The sequence below is a fragment of the Marmota marmota genome, unplaced genomic scaffold (genome assembly GCF_001458135.2).
Source record: "Marmota marmota marmota unplaced genomic scaffold, marMar, whole genome shotgun sequence".
Classification (NCBI taxonomy): domain Eukaryota; kingdom Metazoa; phylum Chordata; class Mammalia; order Rodentia; family Sciuridae; genus Marmota; species Marmota marmota.
The window spans coordinates 13,856,169-13,875,128 of record NW_026000026.1 but is presented as its reverse complement, the minus strand read 5'-3'; the positions used below and the strand labels follow the sequence as shown (position 1 = coordinate 13,875,128).

At 51.3% G+C, this 18,960-nt stretch overlaps 2 protein-coding genes and 1 long non-coding RNA gene across 7 annotated transcripts in view; 1 reads left to right on the top strand and 2 right to left on the bottom strand.

The window, feature by feature from the left end:
- LOC107137642 overlaps positions 1-15,526 on the top strand; it is a 41,618-nt gene extending 26,092 nt beyond the window's left edge. Inside the window, exons 5-8 of the long non-coding RNA XR_007350396.1 lie at positions 3,357-3,511; positions 4,555-4,652; positions 5,032-5,118; positions 14,571-15,526. This is a non-coding gene — a long non-coding RNA (uncharacterized LOC107137642). The remainder of the gene's footprint in view (positions 1-3,356; positions 3,512-4,554; positions 4,653-5,031; positions 5,119-14,570) is intronic.
- Positions 1-15,637, bottom strand: part of LOC107137583 (guanine nucleotide-binding protein G(s) subunit alpha) — a 60,333-nt gene extending 44,696 nt beyond the window's left edge. For 4 of the 5 annotated variants that reach the window (XM_015480065.2, XM_015480071.2, XM_015480077.2 and 1 more), the window contains exon 1: positions 1,189-3,070. In XM_015480065.2, coding sequence (XP_015335551.1) covers positions 1,189-3,055 — 1,867 coding nt within the window. In that variant the 5' untranslated portion in view covers positions 3,056-3,070. Of the gene's footprint in view, positions 1-1,188; positions 3,071-15,521 lie in introns of those variants that run through there. The other variant, XM_048810885.1, reaches the window with a different exon arrangement.
- Gnas (GNAS complex locus) overlaps positions 1-16,298 on the bottom strand; it is a 55,892-nt gene extending 39,594 nt beyond the window's left edge. The window contains exon 1 of the mRNA XM_048810889.1: positions 15,522-16,298. Within this exon, the coding sequence (XP_048666846.1) occupies positions 15,564-16,298 (735 nt within the window). The 3' untranslated portion in view covers positions 15,522-15,563. The remainder of the gene's footprint in view (positions 1-15,521) is intronic.
- Positions 16,299-18,960: the final 2,662 nt, after the last annotated feature.

The window sequence follows — 18,960 nt, the reverse complement described above, 5'->3', positions numbered from 1 at the left end:
ATTTTAATTGTATTTCAACACAAGACATTCCACTCCCAACACCAACTCCCATTTTTTTAAACCAAGCCCCTCCTACTGTATTCCTTGTATAAGTGTAAATGATTGGCTTACCTCGGGCTCTTCGCTAGTAAAAATAATTATATCATATTTTAAAAACAGCCACGCCCACCCCCTCAGAACCAGTCCCTTGTGGTTTTGGATCTGGACTTGCCAACAGTGGGTTGTGTTCCCCCCGCCCCCTCCAGCCTCCCACCAGGTAAGGAGAGTGTGTGGAGAATACAGAAATTATGTTTGCAGCCCCAGAGCCCCAGATACCTGTGTGTCTGGTTTTTCAACCGTAAAGGCGGGAGGGTTTGGCGAACGAATGAGAAGTGAGGAAACGCTTAGCGCAAAGGGAAAAAGAGAGAAAGACATACAGGAAAAAGGTTATGGAGGCCCGCGAGAAGCGACCCCTCTTCCCCCGGCCAGCGGCCCAGCGCATTACCCAGGATGCCCCGCCACCTCTCCCTGCATTTTCGCGCCGCTCGCTGCAGAGCGACCGCGCACAGGTACCACTGGAGTGCGTGAACACGGAAAGTTTTTGCCCGCGCCATGGCGCAAATCACAAGACAGCCTGTTCTCAGGTACAAGTACACAGTCGGCGGGTAATTTGGGGGTGCTGGGGATGGGAACTGGGGTACACTTGAGCGTAACATGCACAGGCGGACACAAAATATGGACACCAACACACACCAACAACAAGCTGACTGAGTCAAAGCAGCCGTGCCAGGCGAGGCAGGGACGCGCCTTCCCCAATGACCCCAGCCCACCATGACCCCAACCAACATAGCCAGGGGAGACCAGAGGCCCCTCCCCGGCAGTTCCTGGCTCACCTGAAGCCCCCGCCTGTCCAGCTTACGGTCGCTGGCGCTGGCGCTGGCCTCTCCAGCCGGAAACGACCCCCAGTGTCGCTCGGCTTCACTTTTCTCCCTGGAGGGCACATACTTCGGCCACCCGAACCCACCCAAATCCCTCCCGCTCCCAGGGCAAAGTTAGGGTCCCTCCCTTGAACTTCTAGCAGGATCTTCCCGCCTTTGTCCGGACCCCTCCTCCCACTGTTGAGCCCCAAAACCCACCGGGCAACCCTGCCACCCCCTCCCCGGGTACCCTGGCGGCCCTGCTGCCCACAGGCAGAGTCCGCCGCATTACCTAGAAGCAGCAGGCGGTGTGTACACATGTAACCCATCTTCTCGCCCTGAAGTTGCTTGTCGATGAGCTTGCTGCGTTTCTTCGCTGCGCGCTTCTGGGCGCGCATCTCAATGGCTTCTTTGCGTATCTGTCTGCGCTTCTCCGCCAGAGATACCTTCTTGACCTTGGTGGGGCTCGTGGCAGCTTTGGGCTGGGGACTCTCAGAAAGACCGAAGCAGCCTCCGAAGGCTTGCACGAGGAAGTTGCGGAGTAAGTTGCGCCGGGGCTTTCGGCGACGGCGATTTCGGCGCTGCAACCACTGGAAGCAGCCGGAGGTCCCATCTTCGGACTCATCGCTGGAGGAATCGTCGTCGCCGATTGCCTCCTCCTCGTACCTGCTGCAGCCTCGGCCACGCTCAGCCCTAACCTGCCAGGCAGACGCCCGAGTAGGCCGCGGAGTAGGCGGGTCAGCAGCCTGGATCTCGGGGCTGGGGGGTCTAAGGTGATGGAGATTGCGTCTGGCCCCTGAGACATAGCCGGCAGTGGCTGCCCGGGCGGCAGCGGCTGCTCTGGCGGCAGGAGGGATACGGGCTGCAGTGACTGCCCTGGGGATTGGTTTTGCTGGGGCAGCAGGGACTCTCCTGGCACCAGGATCTTTTGGGGCTGCAGGGGCTGCTCCGGTGTCAGGATCCGCTGGGTCGGCAGGGTCTGCCCGGATGTCGGGATCGGGATCGGCTGAGGCGGTAGGGGATCCGTCCCCTGGAGAGGGGACTTTTCCTTCCTCCGCAGCAGCGGTAGCCGAGCCTCCTTCCATCTCGGCTGCTTCTCCCTCAACTGGGGGTCTCTCTGCTCGCTCTCTCTTATCTGGGGCTCCGGAGACCTCGATGGGCGGGCCGTCATTCGCGATTGGGGGGCTGTCCATGTTGACGGGAGCGTCGTCGACCCCAATGGGGGCGCTGCCAATCTCGAGCGGGGGTCCGGAGATCTCCATCGGGGGGCTATCGACTGCGAAGTTAGAAGCAGGTCTGATAGCTTCTCCGGCTGGGCTGCCGATGGCGCCTGGGACCCAGAGGGGTGGCGCGTTTGCGGAGGGAGCGAGGCTGACCGCACTCGGGACCGCGATTGCCGTGAACTGGCTGCCACCGACGACTTGTGGGATAACTCGGGGGAGCCCGGGAGGTGGGCTGTCATCCCCAAATGCTTCTCTATCAAGCTCAAATGGCATAGTCTCCTCAGGGGGAGGGCTATATCCTCCTCTGAAGCCAGCATTTGCAGGCTGGAGGACTCTGGGCTCCTCTGGAGGAGCTCCAGGGACCCTTGCACCTGGGCCTCCCGGAGCAAGGTCTGGGACCTGCAAGAGAGGTTGGCTGCAGACTCCCTGGGTAGGCTGGTCAAACTCAAAGGGCATAGCTTCTTCTGGTGGAGGACTGTATCCTCCCAGGCCTGGTCTTTCACCCCTGAAGGTTCCGGGCTCCACGAGTGCTGGGCTGAAGGCCTCGAGGCCTGCAGGGGGCCCAATGGGGAACCCAGGCTGCTCCTGGGTAGGCCAGAAACCTCCCAAGCTGGGCTGCTCGACCTCGAAGGGCATGGCTTCCTCAGGAGGTGGGCTGTAGCCTCCGCTTGCTCTGGCTTCCTCGAAGGTCTGGTTGAGGCCCTGGAAGTTAGGCCTGGAGACTTCTGGGGGTCCACAGGCCTCGTCACTCTCGGTGGGGATGGGCTCATTGTGAGGCGATTGGGTCTCCATCTCTTCGGCTGGGCTAGGCCCAGCACCGGGGGCAGCTGCCCCTGGGGCCTCCAAGGGTGGTTGCTCGGGCTGTTCCCCGTTTTCAGGGGGGATATTGCGTTGTCCTGACATATTATTGCCGTCGAGGCGGTTGCGCATGCCCATAACAGGGTGGCGGTCTCTTAAAGTATATTGGGGCTCCGTAAGACGGAGCACCCAACCAAACTAGGGTCAAAAATTATTTTCAAAAATATCAAAGTACTAGTTGGAAAGTTCTCCAACCTTATTTTCCAACCCTTATGAGGTTGGGGACTCAGAACCTGGAATCCCTGACCATGGCAGAAGCAACTCAGTTCTTGCTGGTGGAGTCTTGACTCCTTCCTGGTCACTTTTATCCCCTCAGGCTGTCCCCTGGCCAGCCACCCCTTGGCCTACCCTTGTGCCCTCTTCTCTTTCAATGCTCCAGGCCAGCTCCGCCTGCTTGGATATGAGGAGCGTGCCGATTCGGTCCGAAAATCGCCAGTTGCGCGCTCTCTCTGCCACCAGAGGACGCCGGTCCCGGTGAAGAGCTGGATCCGGCTCCAGGAGACTGCTTCAGGCTTCAGCAGCCCCGGACTTTGGGTAAGGGGGCTGATGAGCGCAGGCCTCGCAGGGATGTTTTGGCTCCTTCCTCTCCTCTCCCTGACTGATTTGGAGTCTTTCTCCTCGCTTCTCCCTTGGCCAGAGAGAAAGCGCTCCTGCGTTGCAGGACACGTGACGCAAGACGTGGGCCTCGGGATGCTGGAGTACAGGAGCTGAAACCCTCCCTCCCCAACTGATTCTCCCTGGGGGGGGGGGAGGGACTGCAGGAGGGTTTGTATCACCCCAGAATACCTTTGAACCCCTTAGCTGAACCCCCAGTCCCAGGCAGCCACAGATCTTGAGCTCCAAGTACGGAGAATGAGGCTGCAGATGTCTGGGAAGGGGGTATTAATGCGCGCATCGGAATGCGACAGGTGGTCGTGAGCCCACCAGAGGGGTGGAGAGGAGATGTGGATGAGGGGCTGCGAAGTGCGAACACATCATTTGTTTTGAAGACGTTCTAGGTTACTTTCTGATGCTTTTGCAGCTTTTGTTTGTCGTTTGCCGAGACTGGCTCCGGTAAAGCACTTAAATATCCCCCAACCCCATCACGCTTTCGGGGTTTCCGGCAGTGGCCTCGGGTGGCGCAGGCAGGATTCTCCAGTTTATGTGGATGGTGACGCAGGGGAATAAAAGAGGGTCTTAAACGTGCATGACAGAGAATCTAGCAAAGCCCCCTAGGTGGAAGCTGCAGCCGCAATGATGGGGAAGATGGTGCGGGGCGCACAGTGAGACCCTACCCAGCTCAGGCCTTAGACTTCCGCATCCCGGGAAAGGGTTAAAAAGGGTTTTTGTAGAGGTTTATGGCCAATTTAGGGTGGTCTCAAAGACTAGAAAACGCTACGCGCACCTAATCCACGGTTTCTCAACCGAGCCGCGCCGGCAACGGCGGCAGCGATGCGCTGATTCCGGCTTCGGGCGCCAGCTACAGCTGGCTGCAGGGTCGGTCCGCCAGTACCTCTAATCAATCTCTAGCCCCCTGCCAGTCCCTCTCCTTCCGGGTATGATCCTAGAACACCCGCTTTACTTTTCCACTGTTGTAGTTTGCCGAGGTGGCACTAAGCGCGGCCACAAACCCAGCGCTCGCCCGCAGAGCTGCGCGCCCCTTCCGGAACCACGGTGGACTCCAAACCCACAGAGGGTAAATAACCACATCACCTGGTGGGCTCTATGCATGAACACACACTGCTTTGGGTCTGGCGTCTGCAGAGGGATTTGAGTCTGGGGGGGAAATTGCCGCTCCTAGATCACGTAAAACCCGGCACGCACGCATCGTGGTCAGTCTCACTAGCAGGTGACAGGGATTTTCAAACCTCCTTCAGTTGCAAGAGTAGGTGGGCAGCGGGCAGGTGATCACCTTGCCTGCAGAATTCGTGGCGGAGGGACGCCAGATGAGTGTTACGCGAGGTGGGCTGCGGCAAGAAAGGCGCGCCGCACAGATCGCGGTACACGCGCCTCAGGCAGAGGAGCTACTGCACGGTCTGGTTCCGCTAAGTTTAATGTATCCTTCTTTGAACCAGGGTACCACCGCCACGGCACACTATTGCCCCTCTGTACCACCATCCACGTGGCCGCGCTGCACGGAGGAAAGCTGACAAAGTCGGCCTGTAGGTAACGTTTGGGGTTTCCCAAGGGCATAATGCCTCAGCTCGGTGGGTCTACACACTTCCTGATGGCAAGATTGAACTTTGGTTCAAAGTTTGGCCAACTACCCTCATGGTCGATGGATTAAGCATTTAAGAATCCACTGAATGGGCCCACTGGGTACCAACAAGCAACTCACTCCCCTACGACCCCAACACCGGGTCAGCTATTGGGCTGGGGTCACGCCAATCAAGGCTGCCTGGCGAATGAGCAGGGGGCGTCGGACCGGAAACCGGATATGGGTGGGAGGTCCAATAGGGGGCGCCGCGTTGGAACGCCCAAAGAGGTTGTGCTGTTGGGGTGGTTGGAAGCGGTTGGTGGGCTGGCGTACAGCGGCCAGGCCTGGAAGGCCACGAGGATCGCTAGCGCCGTGGGGTCAGTCTTTCTGATGCCACAAGTCGCAAAGGCCGAGTGAGGAGGTCGGGGGCTCCCAGGGGCCAACCTTTGGGTTCGCTAATGGCGGTAGCCTAGCCTACCCAACAGAGGGACCGCTGCCGAGGCGAGGCGAACACACTGAAGATTTCCAGGGCCTGGAGGTAGTGGGCCGGGACCCTGGGGAGAGAGCTTACTGCCCCGATGCAGAGGAGCAGTCCAGGATGAATAAGGAGTTGAGGCCCCAGGGATGCTGAGCCCTGCACAAGTGGAAGGTCAGTAGATGTTGGGGTTGGAGCCCCAGCGAAGCTGAGATGGGGACTCCAAAGGGATGGTTTGGTCTCGCCACACCTTGCGCCCACTTCCAGAGCACCATTCATGGAAAAATGGATTCAAGGTCTCATTGGCCTGTGGGGCCCCTTTGTTCCACATTCTTTCTTGTATCATGGTTCTTTGCTAGGGGAGTACCTTGAGAGGATGAAGATTGGGCAGATACCAGTCCCTCCTCCTAAGATACAGAGGAACATACAAATGAAAGAAAAGATCTTTAATTAAAGGAACCTTGAAAGTCGTGATGGCAAAAATGGCGTTTCAAATGGGTTCTGTGGAAGGACAAACACCTTAGCTATGAATAGAAGGGGGCGGGGTTACGTTTGCCTATTAGGAACAAAGGATCCAATGGTAGGAAACTTGGAGCATGGCTGGGTAAACAGAACAGGCCACTTTTGATTGCCAATCTGAGTTTATGCTGTCTACCTTTCTTCTAAATTTCAGACCTTTCCTCCCAAATAATGGGCTGTTAAAAATCTTCACCAGGCTGCCCATATTGGAGGAGTAGTGAGAGAGAAGGCAGGGCAAACTGGATTGGATCTCTCTCAGGATGCCATGAAGCACCCAAGCAAACACCTTTGAGGCTGTTTTATTAGAAGATGAAAAGGCATTGAAAGTTTTTTGTCCTACAAGTGAGGAATTGAGCCAAGTTTTAGTAAAGGTAGAAGCAATGTGGAAACTGGGCCTGATGAAGAGAACAAAGGAAAGGAGTCATGCACCCAGGAGGCTGAGGGTGCCCCTGACTGTTAAGGGAGAGACCCAGACACAATGAAAGAATTAGGAAGGCACTTAAGAGGAACACAAAAGGTGAAGAAGTCAAAGATGGGCATTGGGATGATGGGATATTGGGAGTAGGACAAGAAAGTGAGGGGAGGACCTGGAGAGGAGTTAGTAAAGATGGTGGGTTGGTAAAGATGGTGGAACCAATTCGATTTCAGACATGGCAGAGATGAAAAAGGATGTGGCAGTCTGGTGGAGATTTTTAACAACCCATTATTTGGAAGAAAGGATCTGAAGTTTAGAAGAAAGGTGGAGAACCATAAACTCAGATTGGCAATCAATCTTCCTAGAATTTGAGATCACTGGATCAGAGAAAACTCTCCAGGGAAGAAATATATTTGGTGATAGAACAGTTGGAGAATTGGACAGGAAAAAGGGAGATAGTCCAGGAGAAAGCAGGGAGGGTTCAGATGGAGATGTGGGACCACTCCAAGGGAAGGGGTTTTAGAACCAGTGAGCAAACCTAGTTCGTGATTTCTCAGCCTCTGCACTGGTGACAGATATTTGGATGTGGGTAACTGCTGTGGTGACTGTCCTGTGTATTGCAATTTGCTGAACAGCATCCCTAGCCTCTACCCACTAGATGCCAGTAGCATCCCCTTAGTTGTAGCAACCAAAAATGTCTCCAGACTTTGCCAAATATCCTCTGGGGTGCAAAATCACCCCTGGTTGAAAATACTGTTATAAGCTGAGAAAGAACCCATAGACTCAATTTTAAGATAGATTAGTATCAGGAAGAAAAAATCTCAATATTTAAACCTGAAAGTTCCCCCCCCCCCCCCGTTTTTTTTTACTCTTGTTTATTTTTCTATAGAGACTCTCAGAATTTGAAAACCCCAGATTAACTGGATAAGTGGGGGCTGAGAGCTGAAAAACTTAATGCATCTTAATGCATATCAGTAGTAGGGCTTGAGAGACCCCAGAAGTGTGGGCAGATGTTTGAGGACCTGTCAAGACAGCTGGGTGACCTGGCTAAAGAGACCTGAGGAAACTGGTATGGTAAGAACTGGCTGATCTGCAAGTGGATTGACTAGGGGTCCCCTTGACCAGTTGTCTGTCTGATGATTCTGCTTAGGATTGGTGATCTTGCTGGCAACCCTACTGGGGTCATTGTTTTTAGAGCCAAAGGACCTTAAATGTATATTTCCAATTCCAAATGGATTTGCATCAGGTAAAGATAAATTTTTGAGATATATTAATAGGAATGAGGAAGTAAAGGCTGCTAATGGGTTCATGCAGCTAAGGAAGAGTAAGTCAAGAAGGCTAGTGTCCAAAAAAGGCTGAGGAGGGATGAAGGACAAGAGCTGTGGCCTGGTCCAAATGGGGAACTCGCTAGATTGAAGGACTGCATGAGATGGTGTGTGGATTAGAGGAGGAACTGGTTTGTTATCAAAGTCCAGGTGACAGTCTCTGGAAACTGTAGATTGTCTATATTTGATGAATTATAAAGAAATGGAAAATGGTACTCACATTCTCATTAAACTGCATTTCTGAAGAAAGTTAAATCTTCAGTCCAGGAGGCTTGGGTGGCAAATCAGTGGCTTTTTGTAATAAGTAACCCTAAATGGAAAAAGGTGTTTCCCCACTGTCTGGCTTTCCTAGGTGTGTCCTGGCACCATTACCACCTGTTAGCCCTCTGTAATACCCTGGGCTTCCCAAACTTAATCTCTGTTCATGCCTGTGTGTGATATACATTATAATTAACAATTAATTGTGTTCATACTTATATTTTCGGCTTCCTATTCATTGCCAAAAGTACAAGGCACATCTAAGTTTTAAGTAGCTGTCAGCTTTTTTGGTTCATTCCTATAGCCAAGAAAGAGCATGCCAAGTAGAAAAGGGTCCCTTGAGAGGAACAGGGCAGGAGGGGAGAGAGCCTTCTCTGAAGCCCACTCATATTAGTTGTCATTGGGCTTCTTTAAAATAAGAAAAAGGAGGCGGAAAGATAATTTAGGCAGCTACTAAGTTCCTCAGTCTTCCAGTGACAAAGGTTTTCTGTGTGCTAACTGAGTAGCAATAAGACTTTGAAGCTGTTCAATTAATTACTGTTCAATTAAGACTGCTGCTGCTATCCCTTGCCTTCCCAGCATCTCTGCCAGCCTTGGCCGGCGGAGGCAGCAGCAGCAGCATACTGCTTGCTGTCTGCAGAAGGGGCTGCGTGACCAGGCTGTTTGAGGCAAATGCCAAATAAAGGAAAGATGCCTCCAATGGATGAGGCCAGATACTGGGTTGGGGCAGATGCACAGCTGATGATAAAGGTAGTGAAAACAGTATTTATGCAAACACTTCATCTGCCTGGATGAAAAACCCCCACCATAAATTCAGACCCCCTCACTTAGCGGCCCTCTTCACAGAAGGGCCATCAAATTCTGCCTCAGTTGGGCATGCTACTGTCACCTGACCACCTGTGCCTGTGCAGTAAGGTCCACACATATTCTTTTGTCACCTGAACTGTGTGTGGATTGCTTCTCCAGACCAGATGATGATGCAGCAGAGTTTTGAGGGGAGACATAGACATTCCAGAAAAGATGACTGGCACCATAGGAAGGCAACAAAAAGGAGGAAGGGCAGAGGTAGGGGGTGGGGGGAGTATGTGCCTGATCTAATCAGTTTTATCAAATCTGCTTTTCAACTAGTGGCAAAAATATTTTAAAGGAGCAGGGAAAANTCCCCCCCTGTGTGGCCCTTGAGAGACGCCGACCCACTCCCCGTCTCTAGACCCCCCTCACTTAGCGGCCCTCTTTCCACAGAAGGGGCCCCATCGAAAATTCTGGCCCTCAGTTGGGGCATGGCTACTGTCACCTGACCACCTGTGCCCTGTGCAGTAAGGTCCACACATATTCTTTTGTCACCTGAACTGTGTGTGGATTGCTTCTCCAGACCAGATGATGATGCAGCAGAGTTTTGAGGGGAGACATAGACATTCCAGAAAAGATGACTGGCACCATAGGAAGGCAACAAAAAGAGGGAAGGGCAGAGGTAGGGGGTGGGCATGGGGGGTGGGAGGAATCCTGGAAGATAAATTTGGCTTTAGTGGAAGCTCTATTTAAAGTTTCTGTAATCTGTGGTGGAAATTCCAGGCACCCTGGGGGCTTCTGGGCACCAAATGCTATTTGGATTTAAGGGGAATGGTATATTTCACCTTCTCATACAACCTCAATTACCCAAAACAGATTTTTCTAATGAATCTAATTGGAACAGCAACATAAGCCAGGACACTCTGAAACCAGCGCTCTCCTAGGGTAGTGAGGTGGGGGGAGTGTGCTTGTCAAGGTTGGTTGTCAGCCTTGTGGGCATGTGCCCCTTATATCCTTCAAGTTTGAGAGTAGGGGCCTCAAAACCAGCCCTTCCTGACCCAAAAGCCAAGGTTTAGGGTTTGAATTATAAAACAGGGTTCCTAGATTTTAAGTCTGTGTTTGGTCACATTTAAGATACTTTTATGAAAACTTCCCTGCATCTATGCAATCTTCAGAGACTGAACCCAGGGGTGCTCACCACTGATGCACATCCCAGCTCTTTTTTATTTTTCAGGCAGGGTCTCCCTAAGTTGTTTAGGGCCTTGCTAAGTTGCTGAGGCCTGCCTTGACTTTGTGATCCTCCTGCCTCAGCCTCCCTAGCAGCATGCACAACTGTGCCCCACCCAGGTGAGATCTTAAGACATTGAAAGGAGACAGAACTTAAGGATGGCTAATCTGAAATCCTCATTAATGGCTTTCTAATGTCTTTGGCTATTAAAAATGTTCTTCCTAATGTTGAACCCATCTATGCCTGGCTGCACCTTGTCTGATCCCCTTGCCACCAGGTATTTGAAGCCTGCCATATTTGAAAGTGCCCAAACCTTTATCTCCCCAAGTCTCTCTTTATTCTTTCATACAACTTTTTATAGCCTTAAAATGTACTGGCTTTGCCCCCTACCCCATTTCTAAATGTACTCGTTCTGCCCACATCCTTCCTGCTTTTTCTCTCTGTGATCCCCCAAACCTTTTCCTCTGTCTTCTTCAAATGTGTCCCCACATTACTGCCACTACCTACCCTCTGTCCACAGCCTGAGTTTACCCTTGCCTCTCTGATAGCTGTGTCCCTGGCTAATTTGTAACACACTCACCCTAAAATAGGCCCATAGAATAAACACCCAGACCTTGCCCACACTTGAAGCTGGAAGGCAGCCTCTCAGTTCACCCAGAATAGTCTGCAGACGGAGGGTGCCATGGCGCCAGCTCCTCTTGGGTGTCCTGCCTCTGCTGGCTGAGCAGTGTCAACAGGTGACAGTGGCTCTGCAGTGCAGACTCTTGGCCTTGAAGGAACTAAGTCACTAGACTTTTACTCTGGCCTTCCTGCCATGTGAATTAACGGGCACTACCCTTGGCCCAGTGCATCAGGGGGCTTCTGAAAACAAAACTTTGATTTTTTTTTTTTTTAAAGAAAACAAATACTGGGGAAAATTCATCAAATTTTGTAAGTGGGGGAGATGTTTGCTTTGTTTATCCCATGCACTTGCAATAGAGCCAGATTTGGCTTGTGTGTGTGTGTATAATGTGCACGCAAAAAAAAAAAAAAAAAGAAAGAAAAAGAAAAAAAGGCTTAGCTATTGCCAGATCCCACAGTACATTAACAGGAACATAGTGTATCTGTGATATTAAAATTTTATGGTAAGGGGACAACTTGGAAAAAAAAGTGGTTGAGAAAATACCTGGGAGGGAAAAGGTTGTGTTTACGCCATTTTCCAGGTCAAGCCTAATCAGGACACTTAAACTATTACCAAATAATATCTTCAAGGCTGTAGACACTTGTGTTCCCGCAGCATGCCACCTTTCCAGGTGTCCCTGTCCTGCTACGGCACCTACACAGTGCTTGCATTCTTCTGCCTGCTTTGCAAAGCCTGTTTCCAGACTAAGGTCCAGGAGAGAAGGGGCATGTGCACGTGTACACATACACATACACACACACACACACACACACACACACAAAGGCTGCTCAGTAGGATGGCCAGTTTTTTCTCAGTTTAGGTATTGTACACAGTAGAATTTTGCATTCTTTTCCCTGCTCCTTTAAAATATTTTTGCCACTAGTTGAAAAGCAGATTTGATAAAACTGATTAGATCAGGCACATACTCCCCCCACCCCCTACCCCCAAAAAAGATTTCTTCATAGCTGGTGCTTTCTGTTTGATCAACTTTTGAAATTCTGGGCTCCATTAGTGCTAAAATCACTGATGGAATCAAATTGAACAATCTAGGCTTCTATCAACCTGTACACATTTGGATCTGAAAGGGATAAAGGAACATTTCATTTAAGTAGTTTATTTTAGAAGAAACTGAGGCAGAGGGGTGCTGGGTACGACCTAAGCCACTGGGCAGGACCAGGACTAAAGCAGCCTGGGCTAGCCCAGCACCTTTTGCTTTTTGTTTAGATCCCACTGACTAGGTTTGGGGATTCAAGATTTAGGAAATAGAGTCATTAGTGTCAAAACCCCACAGCAGGACAAGAAATTCCATCTCTCATTCTGGAACATGGGGATTAAAGATGTAATTTGAGCATCTCCTCCCCGTTGCTGGGCAGTATTTTAGAGGAGGGCAGTACTTGCTGGCGTATGACATCATTGGCCTCTGGAAGCTAATTTGATTTTAGTGATTTGTTTTTTGTGATAGGTCACCTTCCTGTTAAGATGCTTTCCCCACACCGTGATTTCTGCTCAGTTTCCTCTTAATGGCTTCCCTCTTATTGAAGAGCAGCGGTAATACAGATAAATTAAGAAAAACTCATGCAGTTGTTTTTTTTTAAATTCATTCTTACCAAGTTTCAGCTTTCTTCCTTGTTAACCCTTCTCTCACAGCTGCTAACAATGAAGGCTGACAGCTGAAGAGCTGTGAGCAGTTCCAGGGGAAAAAAGCTCCAGTGCATTAAAGAAACATCATCTTAGAACTTAATGCCAAACTTTAAAATTATCAATTCTGATAAACATAGATTAATAGTTTTGTTTACAAACTTTTAGATGTAAACTTACATTATCAGGTTTTGACACAACACATTTGAACATTGCTACATAAATTTCCATTGCAAACGAATTCAATTAGAAGAGCACCTTCCCCCCTCCAAGCAGAATTTCCATTAAGCAAATGATTAATGTAATAAAGGAAAAAAATCCTGAATGTTGGGATGTACCATCATATTTAACTAGCTTTATTCTGTCCGTGTTCCCCTTCCCTCTCTCTCCATTAGAAATATTTGGGGCGGCACTTGGCATCTGGTCAACTAGAAGTTCTCTTTTGAGAGCCTGTCCTCACCCAGCAGACCCTACCTGTGTGGAAGGGTCCATTCAAATGCTAACCTGCACTTACCAGGGTGAGACAAAGGGCCAGCTGGGAGACTAGTGAGTTGGGAATGTTTGGAGAACTTGCTAGAAATGTCTCTGGAAAAGGAATCCTAGTGCCAAAAGTGGGCTTCAAGTGTGTGTTTAGCAAAAGCCTCTTCCTATAGTGGGTTGTGTGGGCTTCCACCCCCCTGGTTGGTATACTTCTTGGTTGCTTTGTTTGGTCCAAATGGCTTTTTTACCCTGAAAAGGCAGTGGAAGAGAAGAAGGGTGGGGGAGGGGACTGAGGGGGGATGTTTGCGGTGGTTAACAGATTTTCACAATTGGGTAGTAATTCATGGATCTTCTACTTTGACTTGGATAGCTTATGAAAAATATTGTCTGAAAGATGCAATCCTAAATTGGGGACCGGCCACCCATGTATGAACCTGGTGCATTGCTTAGAGTTAAGGAAGCCAGCATCCCTGCCCACCCTCCCCCCTTTCTTTTTAAATCAGAACAAGACTTATGTAAAGCATGAGCTAGGCACCAAAGACCTTTTGAAAATTAATTCATTCCACAAACAGGCAACATGCTAATTTAGCGAATGAAAAAACTACCTCTGCAGAGAAACATGTCACCCTAGACTACCCAAACTGTGAACATAGCTCCCACCTTAGAAAGGAGGCAAAGCCGAACAGAACTCCTGGCTTCTCTTGCCTGTTAACTAGAGCCCTTTGTTTGGCGAATTCAGGCTACTAAGTCATTATCAGATGAAAAGCACATAAATATCACCATAATTGTTTATGTTAAATAAAAAATTTCAACTTAGGGAGAGTTCCATTTATCCTAGGCAATTTCATATTTTCAAGACAAAAGCAGGGCACCGTGGCCCTTCTGCGGGTACTCGGAATCCCTCAGACTTCTGATATCAACATACTGCCAAAGTAAATCCTTGCAAACAAACTGCCTTCCCGATCTGGCGTCATTAGTCAGCCCTGCATAACCAAATTCTGGGGCTGCGATGCCTTCCCAGGGCAGAGGTTCTGGAAGGAAAACCACTTAAAAAGAGTTTTCCTTCTAGCAGTATCCCTTTTCTTACATTTCACAAGCCATCAAAACGCCTTATTTCCCCGCAAATGATTCCTATTAGAATCACTCAAGCCCGTGCAAGAGCAGACGCACGCGCGCACGCCAAAAAAGAAAAAAAAATCAGTCTCCAAATCAGGTGAAATTTTATAAATACGTGTCACTTATTAATCCCCCCACCCACAAACACACCCCGACAGGAGAGAAAGGCATACCAAGGTGTGTTGCCAGATTGCCGCGGCGATCACCGGGGTAATTTCCCCCAGGTTACAAATTCCAAACTTAGCTCTACCCGATCAAAAATGGCCGGAGCGCGCCGCCTCTCCTCCCCAAAGGCTGCCAAAGCCGCCAGCCCCTGCCCCTCTCAACGCCCAAGGACTGGCGTGCCGATCCAATACCTTTCCCCAACTTGGCTAGGACCACGCTCTTTGGGGACGCATTGTACGATGAAGATAGACGCGACCCCCCCCCCCAACTCCAGCCTGTTCCTTTTTCCGCTTTACCTTCCCGCTCGCGACCACCTCGCGGATCTCAGCCCTTCTCTCCCGCTTCTAGGACCATGCGCAAAGAGCCTAGGACCTCTCCAGCCAAGCTGTGCCCAGCACCGCCGTCTTCCAGCTGAGCCAAAAGATTGGAGATACCCCGACGTGACCAAGCCGGCGCTACCTACCCTGGGAGCCCATAGGAACACCCCCAAAGACCCCTGCATCTCCACTGCCTGCCCTCCAAGTACCAGTACTCGCCGGAAGGTGCGGTCAGCGGAGAAATTGACTCTGGGGCGCACAGCAGGTGCGCACGCTCTTTTCCAAGATCTCCGGTCCCGCTAGCGCTTGAAGGCAGGCGGTGGTGTCCAAGACTGGTGCACCGCAGAAGGGGGGACACAGGCGCCGAGGTCCCAGGGCTCCAAATTGGCAGCCCTGGGACCTGGGTTCCAGGCTCCGAGCCTGTTAGGCGCGGTGAGCGCCTGCGACTTCCCTCCGGAGCCGGCAGTCTCCGGAGTTTTCGCCCAATCCCATTCTGGTTACTTTTCTCACATTGCAACAGTGTCGCTACTGCGCGGCAGCTCCTGAATCCGGAAAGTTGGCGCGCGCACCTCCGAACCACATTTCGGGCGCCCGCCAAAGCCAACTTGTTTGACACTGATCTTTCTAGAAGGGAAAAAAAACGCTTAAAACAAGTTACTTACCACTGTCCTTTCGGTGCGCAGCTTGAAACCTGGGGTGCGCTCAGTATTCAGTCACCCGTTCGGCACCCTCGGAGACCTCAGGTTGTCTCCAGCGAGGCGCAAGGAGTTCCCCGCTGTCAAACAAGCCTTAGACCACCGGGGCGGTCCCAGCACATTGGGAAGATCTGGGAGCACTTGTCTCCTCACCCTGACCCTCCGTTCTGGTACTAGCCTGCTCTCTTCCCACCTTGCCCCTAAGCTGGCTTTTCCTTCTCTCTCCCTTCCTCCCCGCAGCACCCACACTGCCCTCAGGTTCCCCAGTTTAGCCTTGTGCAACTAACCTGAATCCATGAAAACAAGGAGAATCTGGACGACGTCCTCCATTAGTGACGCCGGATGGGGATGGGTCCCCTTCTGGAAGGGGACTCCGGGGACCTGTCGCGGCGGGCGGGCTTTCTTGGCTTGCAGCGGCGCTGCTGCTTCTTCTCCTTGGGTTCTTCAGACTCTTCGGGGTCCCTCGTATCCTTGTCCTCAGGCTCGGGCTCCTCCCCCTCGCTGGGGCTCTCCGACTCCTCAGTGGTGGGCTGCGTGAGACTTGGGGAGGCGTCGGAGCTTTGCAACTTCAGAGCCTGCAGACGCTGGGTGAGAGATTGGTTGAAGGTGGAGCCCTTGGGCACTGCGGGGCCGCGCTCGTCTTCCGGCTCGGTCTCGGGCTCAGAGGCGGGGGCGGTCTCAGGCTCGGTCTCGAAGTCGGTCTCAGACTCGATTTCGGACTCGGTCTCGGTCTCGGTTTCGTAGAACTCTTCCTCGTACTCTAGGCACTCGGGGAGAGACAGCTCAAGCTCTGCCTCCTCGTGCTCGTGGTCAGATTCCGATTCGGGGGAATCGGGGTATACCTGGGCGCTGGAGCGATGGTGGGCGTTAAGGAAGCTCCGGCGCTGTTGGGCGGCCGCGCGCTGCTGGGCGCGGGCGTTGGAGGTGGCAAGGGCGCGGAGGAGCGCGATGGAGCAGGAGAGCCAGAGGAGAGCGGTGGCTGCCCGGCGGCCTATGGGCGGGCACAGGTCGTTGTAATTATGGCGAGCTCGGCGCCACTGCTGAGCCCGGGACCTCCGATCCATCCTCTTAGGCGCACAACGAGAAACCAACGCGCCCTCTGGCTCTGCAGAGAGCGGCTCCGATGCGCATTGGCTGCTGCAGCCGAAAAAAGTGCACCTTCCGAGGTGAGAAGCTGGGTCCGGAGGTCCCACTTCTACCTCGGGTGTGAGGAGAAAAACCGAAGCACCTACCTTCCTGACCACTTAAGAACTTTCTAAAGCTCCGCGCCTCTGCTTGCCTCTCCAAGCCAAAAGAAAGAATGGGAAAGGGGAAGAAAAAGGTCCGTCTCCTCCCAGGCTCCTCTCGCTAAGTCTAAGACTGCAGTCTAAGACCCGGGAGAGGTGCCTCCGCTGGTCCTCTCGCCTGGGAGAGGAAAGAGGAGACTGAGGCGAGGAGAGATGGGGCGGTGAGGATCTGCGAAGTTGCGCGCCCGGAGTTCTGCCGGGCATGTGCAGTAGAGAGGTGGGGGCCGCCTCCCCGCGAGCTGCTCTGTGGCGCGGAGCTGGTGGCGCAGACCCTAGTGGGCCGGCAGGTGGCAGGAGGGAACCTTGTTTGAAAGGATTTGGGCAAAGCAATGGGCGGGGGGCCTGATGAGTACCAACCCTTGAACCACCAAGCAGGCGAGCTAGCCACAGGTTGGAGGACTTGGGTAGCTGGGTCTGGATTCTTCTTGGGGTCAGCCCCTCTCCCCACCTTCTCAATGAAGTGAGCATAACCTTTGAGCAGCTAAAAACCAGACCGCAAAAGTGCAAATTTCGGGGCGGTTGGGGGGCCAGGAATGAGGGGCCATACGTGAGTATTAATGATCCAGCCCCAGGCATTTTCCAAGGGCTTAATAGTTTGAGGATGGTAACCTCAGGCAGTCATTAATCATGAAACCACCTTTGGCAGATCTGTTATAGTGACTATAATTAGAGAAGCTTCCAGAAAATGTACACTCTGTGCAGTCTGAAATGGCTAGTTACTTCATGGACAAATGAATCTCTTCCTTAAGAAAGCTTCCCCCACTCCACCCACCCACTGCCGCAGTCTGTAGACCCATGGTTGGCTCCTGGTGAGCTGTCCAGGGAAGGTGTTCTGGATCACTAAATGAGGGAAGGCTTTCCTGCACTCTTGGTCAGTCTATACAACCAGTTCTTTGTCCCTGAGGTCCTCTTCAGGGAGCTATCAGATATCAGAATCCTCACTGGATACCCTTTAGAATTCATTCAACAAATACTCATTGAGTGCTCAGAACATGTCAAGCTCTTGTAGGTGCCAAAGGCAGAGTAGCAAATAATAAAAGTCTTGTATTAAAGAGAGGATATTGAGGATTGATATGCTATTAATCAGAATATTAATAAATCATTCAGAATCCCTTCTTACCAGGGCTGGGGTTGTGGCTCAGTGGTAGAGCGCCTGCCTAGCATGTGTGAGGCACTGGGTTCAATCCTTAGCACCACCACATAAAAACAAAATAATGTGTCCACTTAAAACTAAAAAAATATATTTTTTTTAAAGAATTCCTTCTTACCACCTTCCTCCATCATTGTTTAATTCAGCTTGAATTCTACATGAAAGGGGGAAAAAAAAAAACCAAACAGATCAATCAGAGCATTAGGGCAAGGGGGCAGCCAGGCCCACCAATCATGGTGTTGAACTCTGAAGGCTGAAGAGTTGGAGTAAGCTAGTCCCACTTTCCCAGCCCTGGAAAATCAAATGAGCTCCACAGGGACAGGAGGACATCCCTGTGGTGGGGAATTCTTTGAGTTCCATCTATAATGTCACTGCTTCTTTTGGAGTACGTGTGTCTTCAGCCTTGCCCTTCCTGTTAAATACAGAGTGCTCCTTTGCCATGATGACAAGGCCAAAGGAGATAAATCTCAGAGCAAGACCATCTTCCTGGAATCCATGATATGTCAACAAGGGTGCTTCACTTGAAACATGTGTCACGGGCTAGGCTTTTTTCTCCTTGAGTCAATGTGGGACAACTGGAGGAGGAAGCCCTGCCTCTCAGCATCTTCTGCTTCCCTTTTGAGCTGGTCCACCAGGCATTCCCTCCTGGTGCTCCTTTCCAGGACTGAATACTCACCTGTACCATGGGATGTGAGGGATTGCCCTCACACCCTCCACGCCAGGCTTGTATTAAAGCAGCCAGAGGCAGCGCTAAGACCTTAGTGAGATTCTAGCCACTGCTTTTGATGGTTGTTTTTCGTTTCTGCATCGTGGCTGCATCTATATTGCACCTCTTGTTCTAGATGTCAGTTTGTAGCATTAAAATACTGATTGGTCTAATAAAGTGCCATTGATTTGGCAAACACCATAAAAGGACCGTCATCCGGACTCCAGTTGTGCCCCACTCAAACACTCTGCAGAGAAACTCTGGAGGGTTTTATTACTACACATGCCAGCATGGTTCTAATCATGTGGGTATTATTATGTGACACTAGACCAGGGGCATTTGGAGCTGTATATTTCAAATCCTGATACCCCACCTTGCAGCCCCGACTAATGGGGGATGTTTCTAAAGGGTCTGCTCATGTTGACCTACCACTTTCTTTCAGTTAGCATAGCTTCACTGACAGAGTACAAAACATAAAGACATTGGTCAAGCTGATTTCAGGGCATGTTGAGGGAAAAAAATCAGAAACATTTGGGTGCAATAAAAGCCCTTTCAATGGCAGCTAATGCCAGCTGTCAGCAGTG